Source organism: Hyaloscypha bicolor (genome assembly GCF_002865645.1).
Source record: "Hyaloscypha bicolor E unplaced genomic scaffold K444scaffold_153, whole genome shotgun sequence".
Lineage (NCBI taxonomy): Eukaryota > Fungi > Ascomycota > Leotiomycetes > Helotiales > Hyaloscyphaceae > Hyaloscypha > Hyaloscypha bicolor.
In genome coordinates, this window is record NW_020194655.1 from 389,703 (window position 1) to 414,557 (window position 24,855).

The 24,855-nt window shown below is 40.9% G+C and overlaps 2 protein-coding genes across 2 annotated transcripts; one reads left to right on the top strand and one right to left on the bottom strand.

Moving 5' to 3' along the window:
• Positions 1-988: 988 nt before the first annotated feature.
• On the top strand, positions 989-9,249 carry K444DRAFT_571744 (polyketide synthase). Its single transcript, XM_024877327.1, has 7 exons — positions 989-1,162; positions 1,255-1,341; positions 1,401-1,458; positions 1,517-1,850; positions 1,920-2,430; positions 2,494-3,055; positions 3,121-9,249. The coding sequence occupies exons 1-7, from the start codon at positions 1,016-1,018 to the stop codon at positions 9,006-9,008; spliced, it is 7,587 nt and encodes a 2,528-aa protein (XP_024730332.1). The 5' UTR covers positions 989-1,015; the 3' UTR covers positions 9,009-9,249.
• Positions 9,250-22,083: 12,834 nt separating this feature from the next.
• K444DRAFT_571748 (efflux pump) lies at positions 22,084-24,718 on the bottom strand. Its single transcript, XM_024877328.1, has 9 exons — positions 24,318-24,718; positions 24,184-24,260; positions 24,051-24,102; positions 23,826-24,000; positions 23,741-23,764; positions 23,614-23,685; positions 23,052-23,561; positions 22,836-22,996; positions 22,084-22,770 (listed from the first exon to the last, which is right to left on the bottom strand). The coding sequence occupies exons 1-9, from the start codon at positions 24,531-24,533 to the stop codon at positions 22,390-22,392; spliced, it is 1,668 nt and encodes a 555-aa protein (XP_024730333.1). The 5' UTR covers positions 24,534-24,718; the 3' UTR covers positions 22,084-22,389.
• Positions 24,719-24,855: the final 137 nt, after the last annotated feature.

Here is a 24,855-nt window from a genome sequence, read left to right on the forward strand (position 1 = left end):
AGGGCCTGAATGCCTTGTTATCCCGTCACTTTATGCCATGATCTTCGTACAGGTATTCGATAGTCCACGGTTCTAAAGCAATTGCTTTGTAACCGATCTTCTACCTCTGAACAAAAACAATCACTGAGGTCTGCAATATCATAGCCTGTTGTGTAAGACGTAAAGATCCCGGTCAAATGTGTAATAATACCGCCCGTATCTATCACCGCCAATACGGCTACCGACCAGTAGGTAATCGGCGTAATTCGGGATTATCTGGTTGAAAACGGACCCTGTCGTTTGTGTCCACAAGGGTCGGTGTCGGAGTCGCACTGAAGGAGTCAAAATCTCGGAATCATTTTGCTGTGTCATGGAAAGAGACTAGTAGGTTAAAGTGTCCCCCTTCGGTGTTTCGTCAAGATAACGAACATGTCACTCCTGTTGCATAATCAGGGGTTCTAATTCCGACGTGCTCCTTCACCTTATTGCTTAGTGTGGTAATCCATGTCTAGAACACAGCGAATATTAATAAGGCATGATTTTCATTCACTGAGAATGGTAGTATCGGTGTAAAGGAAGCGTTGATTAATTCATCCCAGAGGTACCATTGTATCTATGTAATCCTCGGGATGCCGAGGCCCACTTCGTATAATTTCGGCATGAAGACTCGGACTTGCAGGGCTGGGTGGGAAATACTGTAACAATCGGCTTACTCGCTGGGTACAGTTTGACTTGTGGCAACCAGAACCTGCCTCACGGCTCTCGTATTACTTGATCGTCCACATGTGACTCTGCCTGTTCTGTGAACTACTCCTTGCGCTAGGTACGTAGGCTGAGAATACCCAGTACCCGCCATTTGAAGCTGAGGCGATTCTGAACGCAGTACTGAACATTCCCATAGCTGCAGTCAGTGAACTCACTTGGCCTTTATCGCAACAAATCCAAGGCTTACTAATTCCAATTGTATAGCATATAGACAAACAACATGTCGAACTCGGGTCAAGCTTGCACCCCTACCCCTATCGCCATCGTTGGCATGGGATGCAGGTTCTCTGGCGATGCAACAAGCCCGCAAAAGCTATGGAAATTGCTCGAACAAGGACGGAGCACCTGGTCCAAGATACCTTCCTCAAGATTTCATGTGAGCGGAGTATACCACCCTGATGGACAGAAGGTTGGTTCGGTACGTTTTACCTTCTCGGCTTGCACAGCTGCCGAACTAGAGGTCCCACTATTTGGGAACATGTTTGCTAACGCCAGAAAAATTTCCCGTAGAGTCATGTAAGGGGCGGGCATTTTCTTGACGAAGATCCTGCTCTGTTTGATGCTTCGTTCTTTAACATGACCAGTGAGGTCGCTAAGGTATGAATACCTACCTTATGTGCGATGTGGCCAGCGACAAAACTCTGATTTATAGGAAGGATATGGATCCACAACATCGTCTGATGCTCGAGATTGTCTATGAGGCGCTTGAAAGCGGTAGGTACCTAGGTATTGAAGTATCTTTGTGCAGTAAAATGTTAACACTTGTCCTTAGCCGGCGTTCCTCTCGAAAGTGTTGCAGGAACTAATACTGCTGTATTTGGCGGTGTTATGTACCAAGACTATCACGATTCGCTCAACCGTGACCCGAAAGCTCTGCCCCGCTATTTCATCACAGGCAATGCGGGCGCGATGGTGGCAAACCGCATATCGCACTTTTTCGACCTGCGTGGTCCCAGCGTTACTATCGACACTGCCTGTTCAACGACATTGACTGCTGTTCACCTGGCGTGCCAGAGTTTGCGTGCGGGAGAATCAGATATGGCCATTGTGGTGGGCGCAAACCTGATGCTGAACTCCGATGTCTTCGTGACCATGTCCAATCTTGGGTGAGACTAGTCCATTCCGAATCCTTGTCCATCAATGTGGAATGAATGTGTCGTCTAATTCCGGTTTAGTTTTCTGTCACCTGATGGTATCTCGTATACATTCGATTCTCGTGCCAACGGTTACGGTCGTGGGGAAGGAATAGCCGCAATAGTATTGAAAGCCCTCCCAAAGGCCTTAGCCGATCACGATCCTCTCAGAGTCATCATCCGAGAGACAGCGCTTAATCAAGACGGAAAAACACCTGCCATAACTGCGCCCAGCGACGTGGCACAAGAGAAGCTCATCCGAGATTGTTACAACAAAGCCGGCATCGACATATCGCAAACGTCATACATTGAGGCCCATGGAACTGGAACTCCCACAGGGGATCCCTTGGAGGTTTCAGCAATATCGAGGGCTTTCCAGGGCCAGCCCCTGCATGTTGGCTCTATCAAAGCAAATATTGGACATGTAGAAGCTGCTAGTGGTCTTGCCGGTATCATCAAAGTAGCTTTATCTCTGGAGAAGGGAATAATGCCGCCCAATCCCCGGTTTTTGCGGCCCAACAAGAAACTGATGCTTGAGAAGAAAAACATCAAGGTTCGGTCCTTTATTTACGCGAATGCTCCTCCCCCGTAGTCCTGCAAGGCTAACATCTAAAAGCTTCCCTCAATAGTCCAAAATTGGCCTTTGAAGGGTGGTATCCGTCGCGCATCTGTCAACAACTTCGGTTTCGGCGGCTCCAACGCCCATGTTATTCTCGAGGGACATAACCCGGACTCCCGGAATCAAACCAACGGATTTGGAGTTGCTGATGCAGCCCCCGACCCAGCTCGCGTTTACGTTCTTAGTGCAAAAGATGAGCTGGCTTGTCAGCGCATGATATCGAATCTGCATGACTACATCGAAGGCGCCGATTCGACTGAGGAGAGATCCTTACTCGCTAGCCTCGCATATACTCTCGGCTCTCGTCGCTCGGTTCTGCCCTGGACAGCTGTCTTTGCAGCTGACAACCTCAATAGCCTTTTGTCCGCTCTAGAAGACGACCAACTTCGCCCCAGAAGATCTGGCAAAGAGGCCCGCGTTGGCTGGGTGTTCACTGGCCAGGGGGCGCAATGGCATGCTATGGGCCGGGAGCTGTTCGATGCTTACCCGGTCTTCAAAAATGCAATCCTTGAATGCGATTGCTACATTAAGGAAATGGGTGCAAAGTGGACAATTATGGGTAAGTTTCAACTATCAAAAAAGAAGGGTCTTCAAGTTGATTGACAGTGATACTAAACTGAACAGATGAGCTCCATCGCGACGAGGCGGCGACCCGGGTGAATGATGCCGAGTTCAGCCTACCTCTGTCAACCACCATCCAGATTGCAGTTGTACGTCTGCTCTGGTCATGGGGAATTCGGCCGACAGCGATCACTAGTCATTCGAGCGGAGAAGCAGCGGCAGCTTTCGCAGCTGGCGTCTTGTCGGCTCGATCTGCGATCAGGGTGACTTACATCCGGGGCGTATTAACAACCAAGGCCAAGTCAGCATCCGGCCCCAAGGGTGGAATGATTGCCGTAGGGCTAGGACGCAGTGAGGTTAATAACTATATCTCACGTGTCGTTGGCGACAATAAAGCCAGGTGTTTGGTGGTGGGATGCGTCAACAGCCCGTCTAGCGTGACTGTCTCGGGCGACCTGCCTGCCCTTGTAGAACTCGAGCAGCTGTTACATGCCGACAGCGTCTTTTCGAGAAAGCTCAAAGTCACCGAAGCCTTCCATTCCAGTCACATGAAGCCGATGGCCGATGAATTTGCAACGTCGCTGGTTGGTTTGCTTGAGTCAAATACCAGCGACAAGATGGCATCTAGCTCAGTGATTTATTCATCACCCAAGACCGGAGGACGTATGGACAGTCTGGAACCTTTGTTGAGCCCCAGCCACTGGACGGATAGTATGCTCCATGCTGTGGAGTTCGAGTCTTCCTTGCGCGAGACGTGCTGGGACCCAGAGGAGAAAGCGCAATGTGTCGACGTGATTGTTGAAATAGGACCTCATGGAGCACTGAGTGGTCCTATCAAGCAAATATTGCAGCTGCCGGAGCTTGCAGGAGCGGATATCTCCTATCTCAGTTGCCTTTCTCGGGGAAAAAGCGCCGTGGACACCATGCGTCACGTTGCCGTTGCGCTGACAGGGCATGGTAATCGCCTCGACATGGACGCCATTAATTTCCCCCATGGTCGAAATGACGCCGAAGTCAAGGTGCTTCACGATCTGCCAGCATACCCTTGGAGTCATCAACTTCGATACTGGAGGGAGCCGCGCAACAACCGAGCTCTCAGGCAGAACGAGCATCCGCCTCATCATCTCATAGGGTCGCGAGACCCTCTGTCGCCTCTATTCGCACCAACCTGGACACACAGACTCCGAATGTCTGACATTCCGTGGGTGCGGGATCACGTCGTCGGTTCTGACATCGTTTTCCCAGGCGCTGGGTTCATCACCATGGCCATCGATGGTATGTCTCAAGCTCATCAACCGAATCCTGAAGACAATATATTTTTCAGCCTGCGGGATATTGAGCTCACACAGGCTCTTCTACTGCCTGCCGATGCAGAATCAGAGGCCGACTTGCGCCTGACCATCCGTTCTTGCGATGAAAAGTCCCTAGGCGTCAAGGGGTGGCACGACTTTTCTATTCACTCGATCTCAGGAGATAAGGATACCTGGATCGAGCATTGTACTGGGCTGATCCGGCTTGAGAAGCACAACCAAACGAGTTGGGACGGTTCGAATTTGCCAGCCCTGAACATGATGGACCCAGCGACGTATAGCCGCAAGACAGATCCGAAGAACCTTTGGGAGTCTTTGCACGAGACAGGAATATGTCATGGCTCCCTCTTCCAGAACATCACGCGGATTCAGAGCAACGGACGGTGCTCTCTCTGCACTTTCGAAGTCGCTGACACAGCCTCTACCATGCCATACTCTTACGAAAGTCAGCATACAGTGCACCCGACTACGCTGGACTCGGTTATTCAGGCGGCATACGCTCCACTTGTCTCAACTGGCACAAGGTTAAAAGCTGCACTAGTACCAAGACGACTGAAGAAGTTGAAATTATCTTCTAGCCTCGGCGACTTCGGGGCCGGGTCTGTGCTGAGGGTGCAAGCCTGCATGAAGAACCAGAATTCTCAATCATTTTCTGCAGACTTGGTCGTATTCGATGGCTTGGCCGGCGACGACGGCCCTTCTACTCCAGACGTACTGATCGAGATTGAAGGCCTTGCCTTCCAGTCCCTCGGAGCCAGTCTCTCGGACCGGACACTGGAATCAGATGACAATGGGAATACTTGTAGCTTTTGGTCATGGGCGCCGGACATCACGTTAATGGATTTCGGCCGACTGGCGAATCAGTTGAGCACTGATGCCGAGCCAAGGGAAAAGGATCTCATGATGGACCTCCGACGGTGCACGATTCACTTCATGAAGGAAGCTATGGAACAGCTGACTATCTATGATATCGAGCAACTAGATGGCCACTGGAAGAAATTCTATAACTGGATGAAAGTACATCTTGCGCTTGCGAGCCAGAATCGGTTGGGCCCAGACAGCTCCAACTGGCTGCTCGATGATGCCGAGCAGAAAGCCAGCATAAGAACCAAGATCGTGAAAGGCAGCGTCAACGGCGAAATGATCTCTCGTTTGGGACCTGGGCTACTTTCAATGCTACGCGGCCAGGTAGAGCCACTCGAACTGATGATGGAGGGGCGACTTTTGTCTAGATACTACGCCGACGCGCTTAAGTGGAAACGATCCAACACACAGGCGAGCGAGCTCATCAAGCTACTCGCACACAAAAACCCCCGGTCCCGCGTTCTGGAGGTGGGGGGAGGAACAGGAGGCTGCACAGAGCTCATCTTGAGTGCGCTGGGAGACGCGAAGCCCGTGGATCGTTATGACTTCACCGATGTTTCTGCCGGGTTTTTCGAACCTGCGCGTGAGCGATTTGCAGACTGGCAAGACGTGATGACATACCGCACTCTGGATATCGAGAAAGACCCAGCGGGCCAAGGTTTCGAATGCGGCACCTACGACATCGTCGTGGCTTGCCAGGTCCTGCACGCAACCGCCAACATAAAGCGAACATTAAGCCACGTCCGGAAACTGCTCAACCCAGGAGGCAAGCTCGTTCTGGTTGAGACCACCAATGATCAATTGGACTTGTCCTTCACTTTCGGGCTGTTGCCAGGTTGGTGGCTCAGTGAAGAAGAGGAGCGCCAGTTGACGCCTTCGCTCACTCTTGACTTATGGCGCACCATGCTGAGTACAACCGGCTTCAATGGTGTGGAGCTCGAAGTCCGTGACTGCAATGACACGGACTTCTACATGGTCAGCACAATCATATCCACAGCCACAGCCGAGACCGTGCCAGCTGTTGCGGACTTGTCCTCAGACGTCGTTCTGGTGCACGGCGACTGCCCCCCACCTTTGGAGTGGCTGAAAGATCTGCAAGCATCCATTGCAGGCAGCATTACTGGTTCCACGCCAGCGGTAATGTCGCTTGATGAAGCAGATGTCGTTGGAAAAACGTGTATATTCCTGGGTGAAGTCCAGCACTCCCTGCTTGCGACTATTGGAAGCGGCGTCTTTGCACGTATTAAGTCAATATTGATCGACTCCAGTGTCGTTCTCTGGGTGGCTAGAGGAGCAAACATGACTTCTGAGGATCCTAGGAAGGCTCTGCATGTCGGCTTGCTACGCACCCTTCGGAATGAGAGCAATGGAAAACCGTGCGTTTCGCTGGATGTCGATCCTTTGCGCGACCCGTGGACCCCCAAAACGATTGATGCCATCTGCCAGGTCTTCCACGCTTCTCTTGGCGCAGCGACTCAACACAACGAGTTCGAATATGCAGAAAGAGACGGCATTATCTATGTCCCCCGTGCCTTCAATAATGCTGATTGGAACGACGTCGAAACAGCTGAGGTCGTGCTAGAGCCTTTCCAACAAAGTCAAGGTTGCCTGCTCAAAATGGATATCGAGACAACAGGACTTTTGGACTCGCTCTACTTTCGAGAAGAGGACGTCCAAGATCTTCCAACTGACTGGGTGGAAATCGAACCGATAACTTTCGGTTTGAACTTCACTGATATAATGGTTGCTATGGGCCAAATCAAACAGGACACCGAACCCTCCATGGGATTTGAGTGCGCTGGGGTGATTACAAAGTTGGGTGGAGGAAGAGCCGCTGAACGAGGTCTCAAAGTTGGAGACCGCGTGTGCGCACTCCAAAAAGGCCATTGGGCAACGAGAGTGCGTACGCCGTGCACTAATGTCGTCCCCATTCCCAGCTGCATGAGCTTTCAGGACGCGTCTTCAATCCCTCAAGCATTTGCTACCGCTTACATCTCCCTTTATACAACGGCAAACCTACGAAAGGGAGAAAAGATTCTGATCCATAGCGGTACTGGCGGCGTCGGCCAAGCTGCGATCATGTTGTCTCAACTGGCGGGCGCTGAGGTTTTTGTCACAGCAGGAACCCAAGCCAAGCGCGACTTTGTTTGCGAAAAGTTCGGCATCAGCCCAGGCCATGTCTACTCAAGCCGAGACAGTTCTTTTGTGGGCGGGATCAGGGACTGTACAGGCGGCACGGGCGTGGATGTGGTCCTGAACTCCTTGGCAGGCCACCTTCTGCAGGCGACCTTTGACTGCATGGCGGAATTTGGCAGATTTGTTGAGATCGGCCAGAAAGATCTAGAGCAAAACAGTCGCTTGAGCATGCGTACATTCATGAGAAACGTGTCCTTTCAGTCGGTTGACCTCCTCGCCTGGGAGAGAGCCAGAGGAGACGAGGTTCATGAAGCATTGAAGCATGTCATGAAGCTTCTCGAGGAAAGGAAACTCCGTCTGATTTACCCGATATCAGTATATCCCATATCCGACATCGAAAAGGTATTCCGAACCATGCAGGGCGGTCAACACGTGGGCAAACTCGTTGTATCTGCTTCAGAGAAAGATATGGTCCCGGTACGCAAGGGGAAATCGTCACTGAAGTTGAGATCGGACGCTTCGTATCTCGTGGTGGGAGGACTCGGAGGAATCGGACGAAGGATCTGCGAGTGGCTCGTTGACCATGGTGCAAGACACTTGATCATCCTGTCCAGAAGTGCGAAGCACAGCCCATTCGTGGACGGTCTGGAACAGTGTGGTTGCGTTGTCCTGCATCACTCATGTGATGTAGCGGATGAAAGCCAGCTTCTGGTGATGCTCCAGCGGCATGAACAAGAGAAGATGCCGCAGATCCGAGGTGTTGTACAGTGCGCCATGGTGCTTAAGGACGCGCTTCTCTCGCAAATGACGGCGGACGACTTCAACGCGGTACTGCGTCCGAAGGTGCAAGGCAGTTGGAATCTCCACAAGATTGCCCAGGATGTCGACTTCTTCATCATGCTGTCCTCGCTCGTTGGTGTTATGGGAGGTGCGGGCCAGGCCAACTATGCGGCTGCTAGCGTTTTTCAAGATGCACTTGCGCAGCATCGAAGAGCCCAGGGCAAGGCAGCCACTACCATTGATCTTGGTATGGTCAAGTCTATGGGATACGTTTCCGAAGCGGGCCACGGCATCTCTGAGCGTCTCACGAGGATAGGATACAAAGCCCTGCACGAAGAGGATGTTATGCTTTTGATTGAAAAGGCAATTTTCTCTCCTCCCTTGCCATCGCCTTCCTCGAATTCGTTGCAGGCAGCTATTGTCACAGGTATAAATGCATCTCCGGGTGCTCACTGGGCTGAAGCTCGCTGGATTCAGGAGGCTCGCTTTGCGGGACTCAAGTATCGCGAAGTCCTGAAGGTAGGCCAAATCACAGGGTCCTCGACTCAACAAGGCCCTGATGATGTGAGGGGAGAACTTAGCCGTGCAGCCTCCTATGACGAAGCAGTTGGCATTGTCTTGAGAGAAATGACTCGCAAGCTGATGAGGATGTTTGGGCTGGCAGAGGACGACATGTCGGGGTCCAAGAGTCTCACCTCCATTGGTGTGGACTCGCTCGTCGCGATCGAGCTGCGCACTTGGATCACGTCACAACTCAACGTAGATGTTTCCATTTTCGAGCTGATGGAGGGGAAAACGATTGCTGGCCTCGCTGAGATGGTGGTAAGAAAACTCGGCCACGTCACGTTGCATCGGCCTTAGCGATGCGGAAAGACGGTAAAAAGACTAGTCATAGGAGCTCTCAAAGGCGCGAGCCGCGAGGTATGGAAAATTGTTTGAAGGAAGGTTGCAGGGGACGTGAGGTTAGCCTTTTATCCCCTTGTTCTAGTCAGACAGGTCTAGCACTAGTAGGGGGGTCTCGCAGCCTCTATTCTCATTGGACTATACTCTGATCACGAAATCTTAATTACTACTTGCCTAATTATATTTCCTCGGTTAAGCCCTAGCTTTATCTTATATAACTCAAATAGAAAGCTATTTAAATTTAAAAGTTTTATATATTAATTTTTTTTAAATACAAAATTTTTAATTAATAATAATTTTTAATAAAATTATTTAAAGTTTAATTTATTAATATTAATTATAAAAGACTTAATAGCTTTTTACTTTATAAGTTTATTTTAATATTTATTTAAATTCTAATACTTTTTTATTTCAAATTATTTTCTTTTTAAAAATAATATTTTTGCTAATTTATAATCCAATTTATATATTATATAATTAATTATAAACTAAATTCTTATTTAAGCTAATAAGTATCTTATATATATATTTTACAACTTTTAAAGACTTTCAAAGTTTATAAAGCCCTTTTTTGTATATATTTATAAGCCAAAAAGCTTTTTGTTTTAATATTACTTAAACTAATAATATAATATAATTATATTTAAATTTCTTTATAATATATATTATAAAAAATTTATTTCTAATTTCCTCTTTATTTTTATAAGATGCCTAAAGGGGAAAGTAATTCGGCTTATACGACGTGTAATTAGGGCTATAATAAGTATTAAGAGTAATAGTTAATTAAGAGAACGGATCGCAATTCCGCGATTTTAATGTTTTTGTTCCTGCGTTACGAATTCTGACACCTACTACTATATACTAGCACTGCTGAATTCCCTCATGTCCATAATTCACCTCCCGGATCTACCCCCTCCTTAATCTACCTCCCGGATCCACCTCCCTCATCCACCTCCTTAACCCCCCTCCTTAATCTACCTCCCCGAGGAACATGCAGAGGCACAGCCAAACTAAATAGACAAGGGTCTATGAAAATTTAACCCTCGTAACTCTTTCAAAACGTGACATAAAAGCGCCTAGTAAACTCGATTGTTATCTCATATTTCTGTTTTTATAGCATTTCGTAGTTGTACTGTAAGGGTTTGAAGTTTGGAACCTTGCTAGCGCTAGGCTTGCGAAGACCTGATGGGATTGCCATGTTGGCTAATGGCTTCTTCTTTCACGGGTGAACTGTTCGGGCTACCTGTTTGTACCTTCCACTAACAGTACATCACATATTAGTCTCCGCCGTGAGCTGTGGGTTGCTTGTATTAGTTTAGTCTCCGCCGTGAGCTGTGGGCCTACTGAGGCCCACAGCTAGCTAGCGGACAAATCCGAGAAGCGAAAAGTGATTTTCTGATTTTCTGATTTTCGCACTGGCGCCCCGAACACACCCCCCCCCCCCCCCCCCCCCTCCTCTCCAAGGCAGAATTCCTAATTAGGGGTATAGCACCCACACGTGACTTTCAGCTTAGATAACGCAATAATAGTAAGGCTGCTTGCTTGTCTAATTAACGAAGTGAGAGCCCATACTACCGCGTGAAATCGTACCAAAATTAGGCCGGGTAGTATAATATAAAATTAAGTATTTATTACAAATTACTATAGTTAGGTAACTATAGGCTATAAGCCCTTCTAGGATAATACTATTAATAGGGTCTAATGATTTCCTTAACGTTCCCGAGATTAGAAATAAGAAAATTAAACTATTAAAATAACTAAGAAGCCGGCTAATTACTTTTTTTTAGTAATTAATTAATAAAATCACGTAGGAGTAATATTACTCGAGTTTTTTAGTACTTATATTACTAGAAAGTATATTATAATAATAAAGTATACCCTAAACTTAACCCCTATTAAAATAACTTAGTAGATTTTATTAAAATAATACTATAACTTTTAATAAATCTATTACTATATTACGAAGCTATTACTAAATAGGCTCATACGAATATTAATTAAGAAGAAATTATAAATAGATTAAAAGATTTATATAGAATCTTAGTTAATTCATATATGATCTAATAGTAACTATAAGAATAGAATATTCAAATATATACTCAAATAGTAGATATGCCTTTCTTTTATATACAGATTATAATCCTATATTATCTGGGAGATATAAATAAGGAAATACTTAAGGATCTTGAAAATTACGGTTATATAGCTTTAATTACTAAAGTTATCCGTATATATAAGAAGCTTAGTCTCATTTATTATATAACTATAATAGATAGGCAAGTAGCAGACAAGTAACTATTTATAATACTATAAAATAAGCTAAATAATAAACGGGTTATAGGTTATAGATAATAGTATTTATATATATATTTCTATTAATAAGATTTACTAGTAACCCGGTTAGTCTTTCTATACTTTACTATTTTACCCTAGCTTAAAAGGTTAGGGCCTTATTTACTAATATATTTTATTATCTATAGGGAAAGCTTATATATAATATTATAACTCCTGGATCCCGAGGTAATTATACTATAAATATAACGGATATAGTCCAAGAAAAGAGAATATATTATACCTGGGCCGGACTAGATTTAGTTAATTAATAGATATAATAAGCTATTACTATTTAGAATCAAGATATATACTTATATTAATACTTATTTATATAATATTATCTGGATATATATTAGAATCTCTAATTAGACTACCTATTTAGTTATATAATAATATCTTTAGATTTATACTCAAATAGGCTACTATTCTTACTTCTTTAGGGCTAATCGAGGCTCTAAACTTTCCCTTATTACCGAAACATACTTTATATTCTCGCAAATAACTAATCTATTAGTTATATATATAGAGAACTACTTTATTTCTGGGAAAAGTACCGAGAATTAGTAGATTAAATTCTAGTAATAGGAGCTTTAGAAAAGCTAGCTATACCGGTAATATATAAGTAATTCCGTTTCTTTATATCTGCCCCTTATTCTTTCTATTATTAGGAGAAAGTATTAGGTACTAATAATTATACCGCTTTTTATTAAGGCTATTAGGTCTAGTATTATAGTACCGGATTATATAACTAATTCTAATTAGTATATATAGAACTACTTTTAGGAACTAGCCTATACCGGGGATTATAATTACTAATATTTATAGGACCGGATTACTTTACTAATACTTTATATATAGCAGATCCAAAACAAGATATATAAGTTTATAGACTTATAAAATATCTATAAGATTAGAAAAGACAGATCTAGGCCTAATATAGTAGCCGGTAAGCTATTTAGACTATATATAAGGCCCCCAGGCAGGGTATAGTACTAGGGTCGCCCTATAAATATAGAGCTTTATAATATAATCCTTAATAATTACTTAGTTTAGGGTAAGTAATATAACCTTATATAGCTCTATATAAATAGTTTACTTATATACTAATATAAATATTAACGAGTTTCTACTAAAAGAAATACTAAAGTAGTATTATTAAAAACTTATATCTTATAATATAAATATGACTAATATTTATATAGAAGATACTAATAAAAACGGTAACCGACTATATATTTAAGCTTACTACTAGCTCCGATATATAGTCCGGATATATATAGCCTCAGGATAGCTACTAATATTAGAAGAGTCCGAGAAGCCAACTAATAAATATAATATTACTATTATATAAAATAAGATCCTTAAGTAAGTTATTCTAATAAATACAGAATATATAAATAATATATAGGCCGGAAAAATACCCGTATAGTTCCTAATAATCCAGGACTTTACCTAGAAATAGCCCTTTATTAGTAATACTTCTAATAATATAGGGTAATTAAATAAGCCAGTTACGAAATAACTAGATATATTAAGATAGGTATTATTTATTATTAAATATATTATTTTCGAAATCCCTTTTTTACTTTTAAGAGTAATACTAATAGAATTATTAAGTTTATCTATTATATAAATATTCTATACCCTTAAATTCTTATCTTTTAAAATAGTACTACTATTTCTCAAAACCTGCCCTAATACTATATATCTTATAGCCAAATACTAGTATAGTAATATCTAATATTATAAGTTCTATTAATCTACTAATAACGAATATAATATAAAGGCCGCTACTTTACTTACCTAAAATAGTAATACTAGTAAATTTAAACCTTATAGTTCTAGAATTCCGTTCGTATCTATCCCCTTCTTTATACCTGGAATACTTTAGATCCCTAGCTCTTTTTAGTATCCTTATTCTATATCTTTTCTTCTAGAAATATCTACTATACCTATTTCTCTAGTTACTATTACTATATAGCCGCCAGGTACTAGTTCTGCTCTATCCCAGGCTTCTCCTATTCTAATAGCCCTATAATTACTCCCTTCCGTATTTCCTTTTACTATGAGTTATATTACTCGACTTAACTACTCTTCTAGTAATACTTATACTACTATATAAGCTTAACGGGCTATAAATACGAGAGTTACTCAGGCTACTATCTAGGCCATAACTTCTTATACTAGTAATAGGCTACCTGAAGCCCTTTAAGGTCTTATAAATCAAAATATAGCCGGATCTAGTCTTATGAAATTATAAACCGTAATTTTATAACTAGTTCTCCATAAATAGATATTTAATAATATAAAGAATTAGAGAGCTAAGTAAAGAACCATCCAACTTTCTAAAGAAGTTAGTAGTAAGTTTTCTTCTATTTCTTTTACTAGATTCTTTATACGAATTCTAATAGATGTTTTTTAATAAGTGGCTTTCAATTTGAAATAAATAATCAAGTCTTTTCTATCCTTTCTAATATAGTTTCTTAGTAGCTACTCCCTTACTTCTCTCTCTATATTAGCGAATCTATCCGCTATTATTAATTTATTAATAATATAAATAAACTAGTATTCTATACTAGTCCTAATAGTAAAAAAGCCCAGGAACTTATAGTCTTGCCAGGTTTTATTTAAACTATCTTTAATCTTTCCTACTATAATATATATCTAGGCTCTAAGGATATCTAAATAATTTTCCTTATTTTATACTAGGATAAGACTTTATATAAAGATATCTGTTTTAAAATTACTTATAAAAAGCTAGAAAATACTTAAAAGAAGACTCTATATAAAGATCTCTATCTTAAAATTACTTATAAAGAGCTAGAAAATACTTAGAAAATATAGTAATTTGAGGAGATTAAATAATAGACTAAAGAGGCCCAAAGAGCCCAGGAAAGTATTACCTACTAGTATAGGTATAAGACTTTAAGAGTAAAAAGGAATTTAATAAACTAGTAAATAAATAAAGGTATATATATAATCCTTTTCTTTAATTCTGGTTCTTACTCTTTATTTTTTCTATAAACCCTTTTTTATTTTTAGATTTAATTAACTTATATATACCAGGATTCTTCTCTACTTACTAACCTCTAGAAGCCATAAGATAATATAGAAAGTACTACTAAAAGTACTACCAAAGCTAATTCTAATAGTAATAATAATAATAATAGTAATAGGCTATTAGATCCTCCTTTAATTTTACTATTCTTTCCTCTAGTAAAGAGAACTATAATTAATCTTATAAACCATATAAGTATTACTCTATAATAACGGATATATTAGAGATATGAATATACTACTCCTTTTCCTTATTAGATATAGAGAATTAATAAGTATAATGTCTTTAGCTTTATAAATAAAACCCAAGATACCCGGGCTACTACTAGTACTTTGCCTATTACCCCGGACAGAAGTCTAACTATTATTATTAAACTCCCTAGGCTAATTAACCTTATTTTTCCTAAGTAAACCTATTATATAAAATCTAATAAATTATATATAAATATCTGCCAAGGTTAAGGTAATTAAGAAAAAATAGGCCTAATATCTAATATACTTTTTCCTATATCTTATAATTAGCTTAGTACTATTTTAGGTCTTATTTCCTTATAAATATATATATACTTGAAATTTATAATTAATACTTTAAAATAATACTCTTTAATTAGTTCTTATATAATTTAAAAGTCAGGCTACTAAATTTAATACTTTTATAATACTCAAATCTACTCAAGTTTATAAAGTCTTATAATTATTAGGGCCTTTATAATTCTTTGCCTTTTGAGTTTAATACCCAAATAGTATTATATACTCTATCTTTAATATAGAAGAGGCTCCTAAAAGTCTAGGGTTATAAAGGGATTTTTATATTAAGGATATATTAAGAATATATTATATTATAATAATAAAATTATAGGTATTTATATATAGATATATAATATATTAGACTAGCTATACTAAAAATCATACTATATCTATATATAAAATTACTAATTACTTTATATTAATACCGGACCCATATAATTATATGATTTTATATAATTAGCTAGCTATAGAAAAGCCCCAAAGCCCGAAACTTATAAAAAGTCTCAAGGGCTTTAGGGCTTCCGGACTATTACTAGTATCTAGTATTCTTTAGGAAAAGAATATAATACGTTTTATAACAAGTAACCTATTATAAACTACTTAATCTTTAAGTTAAGCGGGAAATCTAAGGGCCAGGCTCGTAATTTAAGTCTTATTAAGATTATTAAAGTCTTTACTAGCTAGTACTATAGATTTAATAAAAATATTACAGGAATCCTATAAGTTTTATTTTAATCTATCCAGAAAGTATATATAATATATTTCCTTATTTATTCCGATATTTATATATAATTCCTGAAAGCCGAACTATTACTTAAGAAAAAAGTAAGAAGGCTAGACTAATACCTTTAAAAACCAAGGCCTTAATAAGTCTGTCTAAAAAAGCTTACTAATTCTTCTAAAAATAACCCAAGAAAAGTTTAAGTTTATTATATATTATAACTTATATAACCAGGGACAGGAACTACTCTAATAGGCCAGAAAGAGTTTCTTATATAGCTCACTCATATAACCAGGAATAAAGATTTGAGTTCATTATATAAAATTATCTATATATAGAGATTCCTGCTATAAACTCCTTATTTAGATTAATTAGTTAAACCTATTTTTAATACTAAGTCTTTATTAAGGCAACTTCCTATTCCCAGAGGCTTTAGATAAAGTAGCTAATAAGTTTCTTAGCTATTAGCCAAAACTTATTAGCTAGAAAATCTATAAGTAGTAAATAAGATTATAAAGCAAAATTCCCCTAATTATAATATTAAGATATTTTATTATAATATAAAATAATTAGATATAAAAGCCCTATTAAATATAATATATCTCGAACTATAAGTTTATAAAATAAGTATAGGAAGTCTTAATATTTAACTAGTATTATAGTCTAGCCCAAAGATACCTATTATTCTTTATACCTAATTTAATAGGAATAAGAAGTGCCTATACTTTAACTCAAGAAATAATTAGAACTTTTATATAGACTTAAAGTAGCGGTTTACTTTATAAAAAAAGAATAAACTAGAAATACCTATACTATATTAATCTTTAGAAAAGGTTATAGTAAATACTATAATTCCTGGAATACTCTCGAGGAAGCTTCCCCGAACTAAAGTAGGCTAGTTTATAATCCCGAAAGATCTATAGGAGTCTTATATACCCGAGAATATAAATACTTAAGGTAAATACTATTTAAGTCCTAACCTATAATAAAAGAAAAATAAAATATATAAAATAAAATATATAAAATAAAAGTAAAACAAAATACCCGAATATTTAATAAATAGAAAACCTAACTATAAGTTATAAGAACTAGTACTAACTAGATATATATATGGTAATATAAAAGGAAAAATAAAATAAGGGAAACTAAAAAGTAAGTTAGTATATATTTCATAAAAGTAAATAAAGAGATATCTAAATAGCCTAAAGGCAAGAAGTATATATTAAAGAAGTCAAGATCGGAAAGAGAAAGACTATTTTCTATAAGAATAAATTAGTATATATTTCAAGATAAAGAATAGAAATACTTAGTAGCGGCCCAAAGGCTTTTATAAGTATTAAAGAAAGAGAGGAGGTATTAAAGTTTAGAGGGATCTAAATAGGAGTTAGCCTCTTTTTTAGAAATTCGAGAGAGGATATTTCCAAAGAGCCCAAAAATATAAGAAATATTAGAAAAAAAAAGAAAGAAATATTAGAGAAAAGAAGAAGGGATCTAAAATTTAGCTTTCTAAGAAGCAAGTAAATTAAAGACTTATAGTATAGGAGTTCTAGATAAAAGTAATCCGGAAATAGTAATTAGGTACCAGCTTTTAGTATTATTAGTAGAAGTATTAAAAAAGGAGGAATTCAAAAGAAGAATTTGGAGAGGTTTAGAGAAAGAGAGGAAGGTTATAAGATAGTTAGATACTAGCTCTTAGTATTAATAAAAGAAGTATTAAAAAAGAAAGGGTTTAAAAAAGAAGTTCGGAAGAGAAGTTTAGAAAAGAAATAAGGAAAGATAAGAAAAAAAAGAAAAAGGTTATAAGGTAGTTAGATATTAGCTCTTAGTATTAATAAAGGTATTAATAAAGGTATTAATAAAGGTATTAATAAAGGTATTAATAGAAAAGGTATTAGTAGAGGGTAAAAGCTCTTAGTATTAATAGTAAAGTCAAAAAAATATAGAAGAAAAATAGAGGTTTTAGAGTAAAGATAAAATAAAGTTATAGTTTTATAGAAAATAAAGTTACTAGTACGGGATAATTATATTATTATATAATTTTATATTTACTTTTACTATTTATTAAGGATATATACCTCTTAGGAGAAAGTATTATTTAGAATTCTTAAGCCTCTCTAATTTAATAATTATATATTTGAAAAATAAGAAATAAATATAATTATATATACTAGAATAAGGGAATTCTTTTTATTTAAAAATTATAATTATAGTATTACTAAATATAAAGATATAGAAGTTTATATAATAAGCTATATATAGAGATTTAAGGAGATTTAAATTACCTCGAATTATTTATAATTAGTAAAGTAAATTAGCTAACCATATAAGTTAAATATAATTTAATTATTATTAGTATGCCTTAGCTTTTACGAGTTAATAAAAGAAAAAATATTTATATCTTTATCTTTATAACTATAATACCTAAAATTATAATTTTTTTAATATTTAAATATACTTAATCTAGGGCTATTAAATACTAATATTTCCATTTTTAGGTATTATTTATTATAAATTTATTCGGATTTAAATAATTATATTAAATATATATCTTTATATTCTAAAAATAAATAATAAAAATATAGCTATACTAGCTTTAATTTTAGTCTTAACCTTAACCTTAACCTTTTTTCGAAAATAACTTTAATTCCAATATATAATACTATTATTAAAGCTTTTCTTTATTAAAGATATATTAAATATAGCTTTAGGTAATAGCTCTAGTAAAGGCAAAAGCAATAGAAAAGGCAATAAAGCTATAAATAAGCAAAAAGATAATATTTATAATATATTCTCTAATAATCCAGACTCAGTCTATAATATCCTCTCCCATTAATATATTTAACTAATAAATTCCTTTACTCCTTAACCTCCTCCTTATATATAACCTCCTTCTCCTCCTTTATAATAATACTTTAATCTTCTTATACTATCCGATAATACTACTAAAGTAATAAAGCGAATTAATAATAAGGCTAAAGTTAGAGAGATAGAGCTATACTAGGGCAGGGAGCTAAAAAGATTAGAGAAAGGTAAGGCAAATCTAGAGGCAAGCTTAGTATATACTCGTAGAACCGAATCCTCTCAAGCTTATACTACTTATAGTAATAAGAAGAGACCGAGAGGCCCTTTTAAATACTATATAGTTATAGAAGGCAAATTTAATAGTACTTATATAAATTATAGATATAATAATAACGGTAAAGTCTATACTTTCCATTAACTCAATGCTAATCCTACCAAGTCTGGAAAGCCTCGCTCCGTATCTGTAAAACTCTTTATACTAAAGCCTCGACTGCCTATAAGATATAGAAAGCGAGTATAAAGACAGATATAAGGTCAGAAGGCAATAGGGAAGGAGGTTATAGCAGAGAAGGATAAGAATACTAGAGGAGAAGGGAATAAAGGAGATATAGATAATTCGAGTAATATAGGTAGTACGGAGGATACAGAGAGTAAGGGAGATAGAGATATGCCTCGTAATCCATGGGATTTGCCTTACGGACCACGCAAGCTAAGGGGGGGGTTAGGAGTAGTCGAGAATAAGGCGTATATACTATACTTTTTTTTTAGTGAGGTGTGGGCGCGAAAATCAGAAAATCAGAAAATCACTTTTCGCTTCTCGGATTTGTCCGCTAGCCCGCTAATGGCCTCAGTAGGGCCGCCTGTATTAGCTTAAGCTTGCGCTGAACGAACCTTGATTACTCCCTGACCATGCGGCCACGCTCACACTAACATGGACCCCCGGTATACTGGTGCAGGCCAGCGATACGGTCGAAAATCAGCGATAAGGTCGTCATTTCCCCCCGACAAAAAACATCCATAGTTTTTAATAGCTTTATAACGTAATACAGGATCTTAAATAAAAGTTTATATAGAGGTACGGAAGGCCTAGTTATTACACATCCTTTAGCTTCTTATAGTTTATTAATTATTTAATTTCGTGTTGCGGCAGTTATTTCAAAACCGACCGTATCGCTGTAATAACACCGTATCGCTGACATGCACTAAACCCGCAGGGACGCGGAGGTTATGGTGCAAGTGCTGACACACCGTTATCTGTTCTCGCTGCCACCAGGCTTGCACCCTGCTAAGATCCACCTTATGTAGTTCAACTAAACCTCTATAAAATTTTGAATCAACTTCAAATGTTTGCAATTCAGAAAGTCTTTCGCTGTTTCTTAGGAGGATTTTGTCTTAGCATAATTATGTTGCGACTCATTCACGATTAAAGTGGCCTGAAAAGTGGTACCTGAGATGCAACCCTGGTGGCAAAGCGGGACCGGCCCGAACGACGATCAATTCCCACTTCCCACTTCCCCGTAGCTTTACCCAAGTAAGCAACGTTCAAGCACGCCAGGTCGGACTATCCCTTCCTCCGGTGAGACATGGTCCGTATTAACAAGGAGGCCTGGCTCAGACTGTAAAAGCGTGCCTTTGCTTATAAACTTATTAGTTATCCGTTGCCTTTTGCCCTGAGCCAGGCCCCCTTGCTATACGGACCATGTCTCACGGAACGAAGGGATAGTACACCGCCTTTAAGTTAAATAGGTGGCGGAATCGATTCGATTGGATAGTTCGTATAAGTAGTGCTTTTAGTAAGATCTTACGTTTTTTGGTAGGAGATTAGCACGGGACAGCGGCGAAATGTTCGCATTCGTTCCGTGCTCTTAGCTTATATTCGCTATGAATTAAGAATATTTCATTTGCTCAGACCTATCAGTTGCGCTGCGGTTAGTTTTGCACTGGGCCATGCACTTCTAAGTGTGTAACCCTGAGCAAATCAGAGAGTGAATATTCCGCGTTAAACGTTCTGATTTGCTGGGATTTGGTGCGTATCATTGATCATGATTCATGAATCATGAATCATGAAGTAAAGCTGGCCGCAGTGGTTCGGGTAGGCGGCTGGTGAACCGAGAGTCTCAGTGCAGAGAATCAGACTTGAATGGTTCTCACATAAATCACAGACTTACCAACATCGATTTTCCTTATAACCGAGATCCATATGTTCCACGTGAAGATCTCTTCCAAACTCCAAGCATAAACAGCCCTCATCCGTGCTCAACTGCAACCATGGACATCTGCGAAAACCCTCAGCGACAAGTCTCGGACACGACCGACTACGCTACCAACAAGAATTCTATACAAGCCTTCCGCAGATCATGCGACCGTTGCCACATCCAGAAGCTCAAATGCCCCAGGAGTACGAGGTCTCCCGCACAATGCCAGCGTTGCGAGCGGGCTAGGCACAAATGTGTATACAGTCGCAGGAATCCAAGGCAGACAACAAGGAGGCAAGACAGTGCATCCTCTATAGCGTCTCCTGTTACACAAGAAGAAGAAATTCAGTCACATCAACCGCTGGTGGCAACCGGCCATGATATTTCATTAGACATGCTATCACTTGGGTTGTTGAGCACATTTGATGAAGGAGACATTGATTCCTTACCGGACTGGTCCTGGCAAGGCTTTATGGAAAGTCCTTTAGGAAGATTCAATGACCTTGAGGATCCAACATCGTACCACCCACAGACCACCTTGACCTCACTCTCGACAGAGGGAGAACCCGCTTCAACGGCTTGTCAGCACCAAGACGTTTTCGAGCGCCTATCTAGCATATCCAAGACTTTGGAGGACTATATTCACTTCCTGGCCAACCAGTGGCATCATAAAGATATCCAAAACTGTAAGCGCGCCCTGCGTTTCCCATATCCATGCATGACTTGGCCATGTCTAATTCATTAGAAATAATAGATCCCGTTGGCAAGGTATTTGGCACTTTCCAGAATTTCCTGATGACCCTCCAAGTCCAGACACCTCGTGGAAAGCCCACCGTGCTGGAGGGCTGTCAGCAGACAAGAACCATCCTTCTGGCTTCGCATTGCTACACAGTATGCATCAAAATCATGGAGGCGCTGGCAGATAATTTGTGCCAGGAAATGTCCGTCCAAGCGTCGCAAAACGCAGTGTGGCAGCTGCCCGGAGGCAATATTTCCGGCAATGGGCTGGAGGCCGACTGCTTGGTGGGTGAGTCGTTCTCCCAACTAAATCCGCTCGCCAGCTCGTTGGTGTCGGCCTGCACAACACTGCACACAGGGGTCGGTATTCTGTGCAAAATTGAGGTAGAGCTTGGTGTGCCTCAGGGAAGCGGCATTATGGTGAGAGAAATATCGACTGCTTCGATTGCTGGCGACGGGAACAAACTCTTGCAATCAAACAGGAGAGGGGATACAACGGGGTTTACACAGGCGGCTCGGTTCCTCGGTGTAATGTGGGAAGGAGTAAGCAGTGGTTCTGGGTATATCACCATTCTCCAGAACTTCCAGCGGCATCACGCAGAGATTCTCCGTTTGACCAGACAGCATGCTTTCATGTTCTTGTCCCAAATATTATCCCCACAAACGAGCAGAACTTAGCAGGAAAAATCACTGAACATGGCTGTATAACAATCGCCGGGCAACGAGGATTCTGTCGTTTCCCAAGTATAAGATGTCTTTTAGAAGCTTGAGTCCTACGAGTGTATATAGAGTAATTAGATATTTAATACCGAATGGGGGCAGAGGGCAATGCCGACCATTCACCACCCTACCCTCCTCCCTATGGCAATTTTTTTTTTGGAGGAATCTACCAACCTTGCCTTGATATTTTCACCTATCTATTGACCCCTGTCAGTCTTCCACGGGCAATGTACTTGGATGTGGTTTAGTCTGAGGTTCCTGAATCATTGACCTTCTTTTGCTGAATCCTACGCCAACCCATGCCCCAGGCGAAGAGGAAGGTCGATGCCGAAGCCCCTAGCGCAACGTAGAAAACCTTGTCCACGGCATAGGCGTATGCACTCAAAACACCAGGGAGCTCTGCAGGTGTGACAACTGAGGGAAACGCAGTCGCGCCAGCGTGGACTATTGCGCTCACATTTGCTGTAGGGGCATACTTGGGAATAGCTGCCTCTAGGCACCTATCGAAAACGAGTTGCGCAATTGTCAGCGCGAGTGACCCACCAAAGGTCTGTATGAAGATGACCAGTGATATTCCAAGTGGGACTTGCTCAACTGTGAGCGTGTTCTGAATCGCAATGACAGGCTAGTTAGGTGAGAGTATTAGTAGGTAGCTTTTATGGTATTTAAAGGTAAAAGGAGGGGTCTCACTGTTTGCATGCCACAGCCTCGACCCAATCCGGCGACAAACTGATACATGACCCACTGGGCCACCGTCGCTTTCACCGTTATGGTTGTCATTAAGCCGGCACCAACAAGCATAACCACAGCACTGGCTAATGCCCACGGTAGATAGTAGCCCGTTTTTCCAACTGTGGATGTTAGTCATCAAAATTGTGCTGTCAGTGGATCCTATTAAATACTTACTCAGTACGCCGGACATGATTGCCATAAAAAGCTGAGGCAGAATGCCGGAGAGCATATACACTCCACTCATCAGGGCAGGTGCTCCCTTGACAGCTTGGAAGTAGATGGGCATGTAGTACGAGAAGCAGAGTAATGCTCCGGAGAAGAAGCCAAGGTACAGGGAAGCGCTCCAGACTTCGCGCCTGCGAACAACAGAAGCTGGGATCATGGCGCCGTCACCAACACGGTGCTCCCAGGCCATAAACACGATCAAGGAAATGCCACCACCGCAAAATAGGCCGATCACGGTGGGGCTGTTCCAGGCGTAGTCGGATGCTCCCCGCGAGAGTGCTAGCTCGATCATGATGGCGAAACCTGCGAAGAAGACGAAGCCAGTCAGGTCGAGTTTGGAAAATATCGTTTTAATGCTCGTTTGACTGGACGTGGCCTCGGGGGAACGATGGTCGGGGATATAAATGGCGAGGAGGAGAATGGCTGCAATAGCACCAATGGGAATGTTGATGTAGAAGCCTAACTAGATTATCAGAATAATCAAGCCGACGACTACCCGGACGATACGTACACCATCGCCAACTTACACGTTGTGTGAAAGCGCCTCCAAAGAGCGGTCCACATACGATGCCCATCTGGCTCACTGATGCATGTCAAAGACGGAATCGTTAACGTTCACTGTCTTTGTGATTACTTACATCCCATCATGATCCCTACCATGACTGTAAATCATGTCAGCTGACTGATAGAATACGAACACGTAAAAGGGGGCGAGAGACGTACGCGGTTGCTTTTCCAAGGGGGAACTGGCAGAGATGATGGTTAGGGCACCATTCATGATGCCAGAACCTCCAAGGCCAGCCACAGCTCGTCCCAGTATCAAGGCCTTGGATGACTGGGCGGAGCCACACACGACGGATCCGACCTCGAAGACGAGGAGGAAGACGAGAAAAGTAGACTGAACTGCATCAGCAATGCCGGTCCGCTCGAGAGGATAAAAGATCGTACCTTGGAACTTATTAGTGTGTATAATCGGCCTGCTAGAGGTTGAAAGGCGCAGCTGATGAGATATAACGACAATTAGTTAATGGACATTGGAAACAGACAAGGGTTGGTTGCGGGATATGTGAACTGGACGCACTTAGCCAGGAGAAACGCGCTGCCATACCACCCCACGTCGTCAAGAGAGTGGAAGTCGTTGGTGATTTGAGGAATCGCCTGGTCACACGGGGTCAGAGGCCGTAGACCTGCTGATAGCAAACTTTAAGAACTTGCCGTCACGATGATGGACATATCGAGCAGCATAACGAAGGCGACAAGAGTGACAGAGGCAAGCACCAGCCAGAGTCGGACGCCGGTAAGGTACTCCCGCTTGTCACCGTCCTCCACCAACTCCCGTGTGTTCCCATTCTCTTCGGAAGATATGTCTGTATGGTCGCTTTTCTCTGGCGTCGCAGTGGATACGTAAGCGCAGTTGGCGGGCTTCTCCATCGTCTTGGATGCTAGTGGTTGAGCTACAAGTTTCGATTACGGTGGCGTCGCTGTGCGTTTCTTGCTGGTGACGATGGGAGGAATATCTGTGTCGAAACAGTATTCGTAGCATCCGGCAGACCTCAGGAGAGACAAAAGCAGCCACGAATAAATTAAAGATGGAAATATTGTATGGCCGCACACACATGAACTGTAATGGGGAAAGCTGCGCCTAGAATTCGCCGCCAGTTTGGGTGCGTATTCTGCTGGGGGGAAGGAAAAACTCGGACTGCAGGTAGCATTTTAGGCGGTAACCGAGATCCAAGGTCAGTGCAAACGAGTC

Bases quoted from the DNA above. Each gene is read 5' to 3' on its own strand.
- K444DRAFT_571748 (XM_024877328.1), bottom strand. From the start codon at position 24,533: ATGGAGAAGCCCGCCAACTGCGCTTACGTATCCACTGCGACGCCAGAG. The intron at 24,103-24,183 runs GTGCGTCCAGTT...ATATCTCATCAG, and splicing joins AGCGCGTTTCTCCTGGCTAA to CTGCGCCTTTCAACCTCTAG. The intron at 22,997-23,051 runs GTAAGTATTTAA...TAACATCCACAG, and splicing joins AATCATGTCCGGCGTACTGA to TTGGAAAAACGGGCTACTAT.
- K444DRAFT_571744 (XM_024877327.1), top strand. From the start codon at position 1,016: ATGGGATGCAGGTTCTCTGGCGATGCAACAAGCCCGCAAAAGCTATGG. The intron at 1,163-1,254 runs GTACGTTTTACC...AATTTCCCGTAG, and splicing joins ATGGACAGAAGGTTGGTTCG to AGTCATGTAAGGGGCGGGCA. The intron at 2,431-2,493 runs GTTCGGTCCTTT...AACATCTAAAAG, and splicing joins TTGAGAAGAAAAACATCAAG to CTTCCCTCAATAGTCCAAAA.